Raw genomic sequence first — 13,038 nt, forward strand, 5'->3', positions numbered from 1 at the left:
CACACACACACACATTCACATTCACAAATGCACACACACACACAAACACACACACACACACACACGCACTCCTTGTGTGGATCTGTCTGTCAGCGCAGCGGCCCAGCCCAGCTCTCCTTGCTGCCTGACTGACCCATTCATCTCCTGCGGGGGCCGTAATGAGCCGACCCTCCCCGTTTGGACCGACCTGACAGAGAGAGATTGCTCTAAAGCTTCCATGGATTTTCCTGGTTGATCCCCTCCTCCCCGTCCCACTCCCATGAAAATGGTTAATTCCATGTACATTAATGAGGAGCGATGGATAACACGCTCTTCTTTTAATTACCTTCCAACAGGGGAGGTCAGCGGCTCCCATCTGACAGAGGCCTGTTTGTTTGATTAGTTTTACCACAGTAAAAGACTTTCATCTCATACAGCCTGTGGTCATAACAAAGATAAGGAATGATTGATGAGACACTGCATGTAAAGATACAAAATTACAGGATATGTAAAATAAAACACGTTGATTCTATTAATATGTAAGAAAATACTGATATTGCTCTAATTGTATGTTAGTGATGCTGAGATATTGTTCTTACAGGAAGAGCCAGTGGAACATACGTGTCGTATGTGAATATGAAATAAACACATCTACGAATTGGGAAACAGTGATTGACGGGGGGAGGTGGATGAGGAGAATAATAGTACTACATAATAGTATAATTACAGAGTGCAGTGTGGAGTAATTGTTCCAGTGTAACAAGGGACCTCTTTACCCAGGGAAACACAATCAGACAGAGAGACACAATCACAGAGCATCAGAGGGGCAGAGAGTTTAACTGAAGGAAATAGGTTCAGCATAGTGAAGAATAACTAAGTCTATATATTACATTTACATCTACTGTATATGTTCTTTGTTTAATTGATCCAACAATAGTCCAACAGTGGTTGTCATTACTTTTCTCACTCAAGCCTGATCCTAAACGTTTAATGTGACCTTGCTTACTGAAAACTCGGCCTGGTGAAAACATAAAAAAAAATAAAGTTAAAAAAGTTAAAATCAAATAATATTACGAAGGGACACAGTTGATATGTTCTCTCGTACAATCACTTGTTCTTTCAAACAATCCGCACCAAACTTTGACGAGTTGTTTCCTGACCCATATCACTCCCTACGACCAGGTTTCATGATTATCCGTCCAGTTGTTTTTGTGTAATCTTGCTTACAAACAAACAAAGCTCCTTGCCAGAGATAACAAACCTGCACTTTGAATCATCTCCTCACACATTAACAAATCCACATCAGTATAGAGAAAGAAGGGATATGGCTACGGCTCAGGGGGGGAGGGAGGGTCGTCCACAAACCAGAAGGTGTGTGGTTCGATCCCTGGCACCTCCATTCTGTATGGGCTATGTCCTGAACCCCTGTGCCATTTAACTATCATTTTCACTTACTGCAATTTCTCACTTATCTCCTGATCCAGTATATAAACTGTGCATTCTTCCTCACACACACACACAGGGTGAAGTTCTGAGGCTGAACTTCTCTGTGTGGATCTGAGGCGTGTGTGCTCGGGGCAGGTGGGTGGGCCTTTGACACTCAGCAAATGTGTTCCTTCATCATCCGGCCTCCACTGTGGTCTGGCCAGTGCTTTCCAGCCTAGTAAACATTGATTAGTCCACGTAATCAATGCACTCAATGACAATGATTCAGTGCACTGCATAAATGTATCGACCGCAATCAGCCGCAAACAGCCGCCGCCTATTTCATGCATTTTCCTGTGTTTTATTAGCAATGTTTTTGATGGAACAATAATTGTACGGCTCTGTGCAGCATCAACAGACATATTTCATTAAGTGATACCGAGATGAGATAAAATCAATTGACCATCCGTCTAGATTCTTATTAAATAAATAAAGAATTGCATGAATGAATAAAACACTTTTTGTATTTTTGCACAGCACCGTGTTCGTCTCAGCAGCAACCAGAAGGTGGCAATGTTTAGCTGCTGTTGGCTTTGGAGCTCAGACGGCCCTTGGTAGCTTTCCTATTATAAAGGGCTGCACATTAAATTGTATTTTGAGTGAGTTAACGTATTAGATCTGATAAGAGACCAGTTTTACCTGTGCTTAGAATTCAGTTAGAATCAGGGGAATCAACGCAGAGCAACTGCTGGATATTACAACACTATAAAAATAAAAAATAGAAAGTTCATCCACCTGCGTTCAGGTTCAACATGAGACAGGAAATCTGACCTGTCAGTCCAGGTGTGGAGAGTTTTTGGGGAATACCACAACACACCTATCTGCTGTCTGCAGGTTCAAAGTGCCAATATATCATCTTTCACTGAGAAGCTGAATGCAGGGAAAAAGGTACAGAAGGAAAAACCCCAACGTGAGACGTGTAACTTTTCTATTCCTGGTCTCCGTGGCCATGCATGACCGGGTCAGGTAATGAATGTTGATAAAGTAGAAAAGCTGGTTTAATCAGGACGGATCACTGTGCAGAGGTGGAGAATGTCAGGGAGAGCAGGCACAGCTGCTTAGTGAGAAATCCAATATTGACTGTCGGGATAGATGTCCTGCATATTCTCTCATCTGTCCCAGGGGCCGTGGTATTATGCCTCTCACGTTAACACTCCTAATTGGATTAAAAATGGCTTGTTATTGGGAGAAAAATGACTGAGAAAACTATCATGATTATTGCCTCTCAACAATGTTGGCTCCCAGAGCTGAGGAGCTGAGATAATTGTCACGGCTTTGGAAAATGTCAGAATCGGGCGATAGAGTGAAACAAACCGTTGCTTTGATTGATTGTGTTTTAAGATGAACACAATGGGAGTGAACACACGGCCAGGGCCATTGACTTATTCTTGTGATAGAAAGGAAGAAATGTCACATCAAGGTCTTGCAGTTGTGGCATTTATTTGCAACTTTCTATAGTTTCCGATTTTTACCTGTTTGTGTGTGTGTTTGATTGTGTGTGTGTGTGTGTGTGGGGGGGGGTGTATGGTGTGTGTGTGTGTGTTTGCAATGAGACATGTACTGTACACATGGGTGTTAATACATGCGAGAACAGAAATGAAACAGACAAATCCATCAGACGTCCTGTGGGTTTTGGTTTGTATACCGCCAGGAGCACCCATTAACAGAAAACAAATGCCTGATGCCACAAAGCTGACAGTGTCTCATTCATACTGACACCAGCTAAATTACACATAAAAGCACTGATAACATCATCATTAAATATTGATTTTAAGGATGGTTGAAACGAAAACAAATCCACACGCGGCCTGCAGATGAGGGAGCATGGACGAGAGTCGAATCAGGGCTGAGCCGGGTGGAAAGAAGATGGACAGAATAGAAACAGAAGAAGAAAAGTAGGCTGGGAGGAAGAAAGGGGGGAGAGGGAGTGAAAAGTAGAGAGAGGTAAAGGGATGGAGGAGGGGGGGGGAGTAGAGAGAGATTTAAGGCTGAGGCTCAGAGCAGATGTTGGTGTTGATGATGATGGATGCAGGTTGTTGACATGCAGAGTTGTTATCACGAGAGGCACTCGCAGCCTCCTCACAGGCCAGCACACTTTCCCCCAGATGTCTGTGTGTGTGCATGTGTGTGTGTGCGTACCTGCATGTGTGTGTGTACCTGCATGTCTGTGTGTGTGTGTGTGTGTATGTTTAATGTGAAATTAGCAAGTCCCACGCCAAAACTAGGTAAACATACTTTATCCGTCTTGATTTTCACAAAGTTATGGATGGAGATTCTTTTCAGTCTAAACTCAGATCCACTGCAGGTGAAGAGAAGCAACGTGACACAATGAAGCAGAGTTTAGAGACTGACTGGCACAAATGAGGCTGATAAACAACTATATTTTACACTGTTATGCTCAAGCGGTGGAAGGAAACTCCCTTTCAAGGCGCTAATTGGATTGATTTGAATACGTTTTCTCACACAGTAGAGAGGTTACATTCTCTTGCATTAAACCGTGTATCACTGGGCGACCTCACATCCCTGCAATAGTCCAAATTCACCAAAAAACACACACACACACAGGCAGCAGGTGGTGTTAACGTCTATGTGTGTGTGTGAATGGGAAATGTTGAGTGGTAACCTGCTCTATACACTCTAACCAGATAAAAGGTGCAGGACAGAAACATGTCGGTAATTGATTGCTAATTAGTTCCTTTGTTGTCGTCCATTGTGTGCTGACACAGCTTTGCCTCCAGGCTGTCTATTCACACGGGGACTCCGGGGCCTCACAGCGTGGATCTGAGCCCAGCAGGTCCACGGTGACACACGCCAACAGGCACCAGGAGCTGCTGCACAGGAGATTTAACGGTGTAAATGGGGTTGCTCAGGAATTCTCTCACAGGAAAGCATACATGCAAGTTGTCCTCGGTGATTCATGATCATGCGAAACATCTCCTCCCCAAAGTTGTCCAGCTGCAGGCCTCCACCCCTCCTCCACCCCTCCTCCTCCTTCTCGGCTGCATTGAGCTTTACTGTAGGAGAGCTGCAGCACCATACTATGTGCCATTTCCACTGAGTCGCCATGCCCACATCTCTCTCCCTCTCTCATCAGTGCATGAGAAATTACCTAATGAGGAATGGGTCGCACATTTCCACAAACTCATTAACCCGCGAGCGAGTGAGACTAATTGCAGCGTTTGGGTAATGTGATTTCACATCTGTTACTGCAGCCCAGGACACAGTGTAGTCAGCACAGGGCTGGATCTGGTGGGCTGAGCCACACACACACACACACGCACACGCGCACACACTCACACACATAGAGGGTAGATTCAGCAGAGCGACACACACACTCTGGGGCCTGACACAGGCTGCAGCACCAGCCTGGATGGGTGGAGCAGCCGTCAGTGTGGCTGCATGTGTGGTTATAACATTTGATCAACTGTTGTCATGAAATATCCTTTGATTACATGCTTCTGGGGGGGGGGGGGGGGGGGGCACTATGTTCTGGAAAAATAAACTGTACATGCAATGACCTCAAATCACTATGGAAACAGACATAGAGAGGTGGGTCTGTTTTTCCTTTTCTCTCTGTTTCCCAAAAGATGTCTATTTATTTGAAATTGAATGTGAGACTAAGAAGGTTGGCTAAGTCTTCACCACAATTAAATGGGTTTAACGTAATTTACATCTTTATTTCATAATGATAGTGGCTTATTGTCTCTGACTGTAACTCTTACAGTGAGTGTTAACAACTTTACGATTCTGCCTCAGCGATAGATTTACCCAAGAAAAAATTATATTTCTCAACTGTTCAACCTTCCCTGGCGAGTTAATTATATTTTTTCCTCTCTGTGAATTAATGGCGTGGCCTGGTCATTGAATGTAAATGTAATTACAGTGTGATCCAGTGTTTTGCTGCTGTACGGCACGCTGTTAAACAGCTTGAGAAATAATGTAAAAATAGTTTCTTACTTAATGTTACAAAACTTTTAATTTCATTCCATTCACGCTAATTGGGCACAGCAGACACAGGGGGTTTCACACAGACACACACACACGCACTCTCGCACACACTTACACACTTACACTTACACACACACACACACACACACACACATGTGAAAGCGTAGCAAGGAATAAATGAATTTTTCAGGGTCTTGACTTGGGTTGGTATTTTCAATAATTCCGTAAATTACCGCAAACAAATTTATGTTAATAAAAAAGGTGGGAACCAACTGTTTAATGTGGGAAAAGTAATATACTTTTGTTAATTATGATTAATCCTTTGTTTAACCCTCCTGCATTGTTACCGAAAGTCCAATTAGAAGTTTACAGGCAGTGGGACTGGTTATGGTAATGCCATACCTAATCAATTAGCATCCCGTGACCGTAAATTGGCCTCAGCGCTGACAACGAGATGAGGTTAACACGCTGATTAATCTGAACTGCTGTGATTTCAGGCTCAAGTTGACACTTCTCATCTCTGACTGTGGGGTCCGCTCTCTCTCTCATGGAAGAGATTTTATTTACGTCACAGGGAACTCAACGTGTGTCTGGGTGGATGGACGATGGACGGTTTCACGTCAGGATCTTTGGAAAATTAAGCAAAAGTAACCAGGGCAGTTTTTCTTATTGCAGAAGTGATGGCGAAGAATTAAATAGTCAGAAGTGATCGAAAGGTGTAGAAGCTTCACTGCTTAATACTGTTTGTGTGTATCTTCTTATGTGAAATAATAAAAACACCAGTTTATAAACTATGGGTGACATCAGATTTGTAACTAGAGGACTGTGTTTGTCCGTGTTTATCAAGAGACACACAAGCACTAATGTGTGCCAGCCGTAGCCAACATATATGCCAAGTGCAGGTCTAAAGAAACGATGGCTATCGATCGATCAATCAATCAATCAATCATTCAATCAATCAACCCATCAATCAATCAATCACTCAATCAAAGCCCATATGGCTTAGCTCTGGACTTTTTAACGGTTGTATCAAATTGATAAATATGGGCATCGTGATATCATAAAAACAACAAATCAACATATTTCGTAATTTATATGATATTTTGCTTATCATTTTCTTAAATTTGGCTTTGGGTGTATTGCTAACTAAAAAATCCTCAAATATCTATATCCTAATATTTTCTGCATAGGCCTAGGACAGATATAAAGTATATAACCACTTCAATGGTTATAAGACTAATTAGACTAATATACCATAGTATTCGTTAAAATTCGTTTTAATGAAAGCACTGTTTGGCTATTTGGATTATTTATGTGTACAAATTGATATTTGGAACCCATCCATGAGGAACACCGTGTTTTTTAAGGAAGTGATGATCCAGATATACAGCCTCGTACGCACCGTGTAGTTATTGAATTATTGATATAATCTTACATCTGGTGGGATTCCACTTCAACGCTGAGTTTTGCTGTAACTGATGGATTTTGTTTCTTTACTTGGAGCCAATCTAAGCCTGTAAAGGGAAGCTATAGAAAATTAGCTGCATGACATATATATATATATATATATATATCCCTCTGTTGACACGCGAACAGCCCCGTGATTCATGTTGGTTTCAGTGGAACCAGTCAGCTCAGTGGAGTGACCGTCATGGCTAAAATAAAAGCAATGACCGTCACATCACAGCACCGACATCTTTACCCCCATGGGACCCTCACCCTCCATAAACCCTCAGCCTCAAACACTGCGGAGGTAAATTCATAAACAGGTCACTGAGCAACCACGGACAGAACAAGAAAATTCAAAATCGAAAGGAATACTTCCAATATCGTTTCAGGCTTCCCAAATATAGTCCAAACTAAATCCCAATAGATAATTAAAAAAATAATCCACCATGACGTCATAATAGTGCTCAATATGACAACATAGTGTCTGTTCAACGGAGACATGAATCATCCTTGATTTGACATTCTTGAAAATTAATTTTATTAATTTGTCATTTTAAATTGGTACAAACCCGTCAACGTGGTGCATTTCGATGTAAGATCAAACATTTAAGAAATGTGTCAAGTAATAGCACATACAATAAGTTAAAACATGTCACAAAAAGACCAGCGGGTACATAGCAAGAATGTTTCATCTACACAAAACATCCTAAAACATAGTAGGCCTACTGAAATGATCTTTGTATATTTTTTTTAATTTTCACTCTTAAGATTTATGCTCCCGTCTCATGCAGACGAGACTGAGGTCGCCTTGAAAAAAGTATCTGTTCAAACTGAGTGGGGACCATTTCCTCCTCAAATGATCCAAGCTTTTGAATCCACATGCGCAGAGCATGGCATGCCCGAGACCCGGTTCAATAGGCCCACCTAAAGTATGGTGCGTGTGTGTAGGCGCTTACCAAAATGTATACCCCATCTTATAAATAACCGTTTGACATAACACAACTTCACCCGAACACAATAACACGTGCGCGTAAAGACGCACTCGAAGAAAACGTAAATACGACGATTGTTTGGCTCTCGTAATTAGGGCCTTTAAGTCTAGAGATCATTACAATAGTATTTATTATCAACATTTGATAAAATCGTTTCGAGATAACGAGATAAATAACCCATAACTCAAGTTTCTTTTTTTTCTTCCATTTGTCCATCAGTGTTGTCCTTTTTCTTTCTGTCAGTATGTCTAGATGAAGCCAGTCTTCATTCTCTCACTTCTAAGTGCTGATTAGCTCGCTCGTTCTCTCGTGTTGGTTTAAATAGCAGAGGGGTGGGGGTGAACAGAAAGGGGGCCACAGGCTGGGGCTGGGAGGGGGGGGGGGAGGGGGGGTCACTAAGTGAAACTCATGGACACTGTGTGCTCCAGTGCTTTGCGCCGCAGTGATGCGATGCTTGTCCCTCTCCACATGTCACTGTCCGGGGAACTACACAGCTGCGGGGAGCCCGTTACGTTCGTGGGGCCGGAGAGGGAGGCCGACATTCCGTGGAAAGGCGTCTGGTAGAGGTGGGACTGCAGACCGGAGCCGTTGGATGACAGGCCGTTGGAGAGACCCATGGAGTTTGATTGCGGGCCCAGGCTGCACTGTGACAGGGACTGCCCCATGCCCGGCTGACGACCCAGCGAGGGCGGCAGCTGCAGCTGGGAGACCCCCGGCATCCCCGTGGCCCAACGCGTGTCGTTGGCGTGGAAGGAGCACAGGCTGTTCTCCATGGCCGAGAACTGCTGCAGGCCCGGCGTAGGGAGCAGCGTCCCCGGGGAGCGGAACACATTGGTGGTCTTCTTCCTTTTCTTCCACTTTGCGCGTCTGTTCTGGAACCAAACCTGCGAGCAGAGAGAGATACGGGATCATGAGGCACCAGAGAGACAGACTGGGGAGCACATGTCTGAGGCGGTGTCAGGTCGTAGTCTGCACCATGATACAGGCAGCAAGGTGGATGCTAGAAGCATGCTCCTCACAGTATGTGCTGGTGGGGAGAATTACCCAATTATTACGCACGATAATGTCCCGAAAACCCCCTCCACATATTAAACACGCCTGCATGTAAGTGCATATTTTAGGCCACAGTAGCAGTGTCCGTAGGAAAGTCTTTCCGGGCAACGAGGCCTGAATTAACTTGATATACCTTCCTCAACTCGACTATGGACAACTGAGGAGAAGCCTCAATGGTACGTTTATAAACGTACCATTTTATACGACATTAAGAGAAGCCTCTCTTCCATGGTATAAAATATATAGACGGTGCTCTGTAGAAATATAACAATCACAGAGGGTTTTATTGCTGCTGTCCCGCAACAGTGACTCAGACAATTTATCTTCTCAATATCTTATTTACAAACAGATTAAGTGAAAATTGCCCTAAATATCACGTGGGGGGGAATGGCCTGCGTTACTTCAAACTGCACAATCCACGTGAAAAGAAACCCTGCCAGTCCACTGACGCGCGCGTAAAGAACACAAACACACCGAGCCACGTATACGCAGGGCCTAACAAAAAACGAACACATGCACGCGCGTCATAGTCGGGCTTTATAGAGATTTCATCATCCCCGGCCGTGATTAATGCGCGCGCGGGGCCGTGAGTCGATGCCTCCGTATTAAAAGTGAAATCTCGCTCTCATTCCGCTCAGCCATCCGTGAAACGTCGCCCAAACCCATTACACCGGAGGGGGAAAGAAAATGCAATTTCTCATTCCATTAAAAAAAAAAAAAAAGTACAATATATTCTTGAGTCCTATTAAGACGTCGCTGATGGAACATTTTAGAGAAGCGAGGATGCATGGTGGAGGCGCGCACGCCCTCCGACGGCTGCACCTGCGCGGGGCCTGCACCGGTGTTTACCAACAGTCTGCAGGAGCCCTGCACCGAGCACCACCACCCTGCTCTGGCTGGAATAAAGAATTGAATATTAAGGTGACTAATGATTGTGCTGCTTTTATTGCTTTCAGTGGGATCATTTGCATGAATTTTACATCACTGGTTAATAACCCGTTCACTGTTATAAATAAGACTGAAAATGGTTGATAATGTGTTTGGTTTGCTGGAGCCGTTGGTCCTGTGTGCTTGTGCAAAATAAGCACTTGTCAGGAAAAAAACAAAGATTCGTTTTTTAAGTCTCACTAAACATAAATGATTAATTACGCAAGGCTAAGTTTTTTTGCTAAGTGCCACATATTCCCACCCTAATCACTTGTTTAATAGGGGAGACATATTATTAAATTGTACCATAGAATATATATATCTGTTTTGCAACCTTAAGTCACGTTAATTTGTTCCAGGCTTTTTATCTAAATCCACGTCTTCATGTGCATTTGTTGCACGTCCAAATTCAAAAATTGCACAAGAGAAAATCTGGCAAATCCTTAAGAAGGTATATTAAAATGTCATACCTCCAACTTCAATATTTCCTGGTAAGCTTACCACAGGTGGCATTAAATAACATTTTCTGAAAATTCAAAAAGCAACCTAAATATCTTCTCTTGTTATTTAGAGATGCTTGTTTTTGTGAATGGTCCTTGTTTGACAAATTATAAAGTATAATATATCGGCTAGAAATGTATTTTAAAGGCACATGGGTTATTTTGTATCCGTAAATAAGAAATGCTTCAGCACCTTGGACAGAGACATTGTTTTGTTTTTTAAATTGTCTACAGCTTCTTAGAAAAATATTTAATATCATGCTCATCTTCAACAAATTGTCTGAGAGTTGAATTATTAATAATTAAATTGAATTTTTTTTTTTTGTTTATTTACTGAAAATGGTTGTTTGACAATCAAATCACAACTGATTAACTGTCCTGTTTTATGCAGGGTGTTTTTTTCATGCATGAATAATGTGAAATGATATATTAAATATATAGAAAATATTTGTTTATAATTCTATTACTAACAAAATAAAGCACCTTCATTATGAATTTGATGCAACTTGTTGTCATCAAGTCACTGGTGTGGGCTTTGGCTTTGATGTGCACTCAAAACTACTTGTCAATAAAAACATTATTGGAGAGACCAGTGAAAAATAACCGACAACACATTGTAGTAAATAAATGATTAGAAGTGACGAGATTATATTTTATAAACGCAGAGTCCTCAATCCTCTGCACACGAGAATTCCTATGTTTGCTCACTCCCTTCGATGTGGTATTAATGACCATCTGTTCATGTGGGAACAGATCAAATATGGACCCCAAGCCAATGCAGTGAAAAACAACATCAACATGCGGAGGTCTGTACCTGAACTCTGGACTCGGTGAGGCCGATCCTCAGCGCCAGTTCCTCCCTCATGAAGATGTCAGGGTAGTGGGTTTTGGCGAAGCTGCGCTCCAGCTCGTTCAGCTGCGCCGGCGTGAAGCGCGTCCGGTGCCGCTTCTGTTTCTGACTGGCGGACTGACTGGAGCTCTGCTGCGGCTGCTGCTGCTGCTTCTCCTGCTCCTTGCCGTTCACCGCCATTGCGGTTGAGTTGGATCCGACTGTGGCGATGTCTTCTCCCGGCAGGAGAGTGGTTCCCTCTACCGAGTCTGAACCAGGGGCCATGTCTCCCGGGTGCCCCTGGTCCTGCACCCCACCTCCCAGACGGCACTTGAGAGCCTCCCGGTGTCCGAGCAGCTCCGCAGCATCCTTCATCCCTGAGAGGGCGAAGAGGAGAGAGACTTTGAGAGGCGGAACGCATGGGCTCAAAGCGCAGCATCATAAAACGAGAGTTGCATGCTATAGCTTTGGATTACTCAAAAAATATACAACAATAAAGTCAGAAAGGCTAGAGTCATATTTCTGCTGTCAGACCATTTCCCATTCTAGATAAATTAAAGCAAATGATCATTCAAACCAACGATAAACAAGTTAGCAGTAAACACCATTAACTACAGTCTATTTATCACTTGAAGGAAAAATAAAAGATGAACAAGAAGTTGAAATCTTACACTGGAGTTTGGGGCCGGAGTTCACGGATGACAACTCTCCGAGCCGAGCATCCAGGAGGTCGGCGTGAGAGAGCATCGCGTACCGCTCCAGGGCTAAAGGCGGGCAGAAAAAATCCTACAACTTCGGGGGCAATTTAAAAGTATATATGGTCTAAATGAACGAAAATTCGGTTTGTGGTTAAAAAGGAGGTCCCTTGCATTATAATGTCCTTTAGAGCGATGGGGAGGCGCTTATTAGTTGAAAGAAGCCGTGCGCTTCCTCAAATAAGAGCCAATCAGAGCGGGAGCTTGGAAATGTCAGCGACGTGACTCCCCCTCCCTTTTCTTCTTCCTCCTCTTTTTCTTTTCTTTTTTTTCTTTTTCTATGTTATTAAACACACATACGCACGCGCACAGGCCAAAGACGTGCACGAAAACGCTACAATTCAATTCAACCCTCCGCCATTCCGTCCTCTGATTTATTAGCTTTTTCATGCTCAAATTATTCCACGTTAAGCATCTTAATGTGTTTGTTTAATCTCATCTATAGCCCCGTGCCATGACAGGACTCCGTGTTCGTGGATGGATCTGCGTGGGGACTGATGTGGGGAGCTCATGCAAGAAGGTTTGTTTTGCTGCAGGAGACTGGAAGAAATGCAACACCATTATTACCCATGTCTCAAATCTTCAAATCGCTGGTCTACAGTCAGGTGAGGCTGCTTCGGAGACGAAGGAGTGATTTGCCCCAAATTGCCCAGAAGGAAACCCTGTGAATTAAAACACATTTCATGCTTGTGGCTCGTGTGCAGGCCTGTGTTGAGATCCCATGATGGACTGTGTTTATAGAAGGGGAAATCAATGTGCCAGGTGAGGAGACACACACCGCCACACGCGGGCCTCCTCTCAGCACCACTTCCCTCCCCGCCCTTGGATCACAAACACAACGAATATCGCTCCCATTCCCCCTTGGCAGGTGATTTGTGGAAACAAATGGAGGAAATAAATAAATAAATGAGTATAGATGGATTTAAGCTCGGATACTAATCGGCCGCTTTAACTCCCATCGACGTTTCATCAGCACGGGGCGCAATTTAAGGTATTTAGGCCCATTTGGCTCAAACAAAACCAGACGTGGTGGATCCTGAACGATCGCGCCCCTGTAGCAGAGGTCTATAAGTAGGTCTATTATACAATTAACAGGACAGTCATTGATCTGCGCTCCTCGC

General features: G+C 43.5%; 1 protein-coding gene across 1 annotated transcript; it reads right to left on the reverse strand.

Moving 5' to 3' along the window:
• Window positions 1-7,371: 7,371 nt before the first annotated feature.
• LOC133943247 (homeobox protein orthopedia B-like) lies at window positions 7,372-12,037 on the reverse strand. The gene is made up of 3 exons (XM_062381862.1): window positions 11,834-12,037; window positions 11,148-11,539; window positions 7,372-8,737 (listed from the first exon to the last, which is right to left on the reverse strand). Exons 1-3 carry the CDS (start codon window positions 11,907-11,909, stop codon window positions 8,249-8,251), a joined length of 957 nt encoding a protein of 318 aa, XP_062237846.1. The 5' UTR covers window positions 11,910-12,037; the 3' UTR covers window positions 7,372-8,248.
• Between the last annotated feature and the right edge of the window lie 1,001 nt (window positions 12,038-13,038).

The sequence above is a fragment of the Platichthys flesus genome, chromosome 3, assembly GCF_949316205.1.
Source record: "Platichthys flesus chromosome 3, fPlaFle2.1, whole genome shotgun sequence".
In the NCBI taxonomy this organism is placed as follows: Eukaryota; Metazoa; Chordata; class Actinopteri; order Pleuronectiformes; family Pleuronectidae; genus Platichthys; species Platichthys flesus.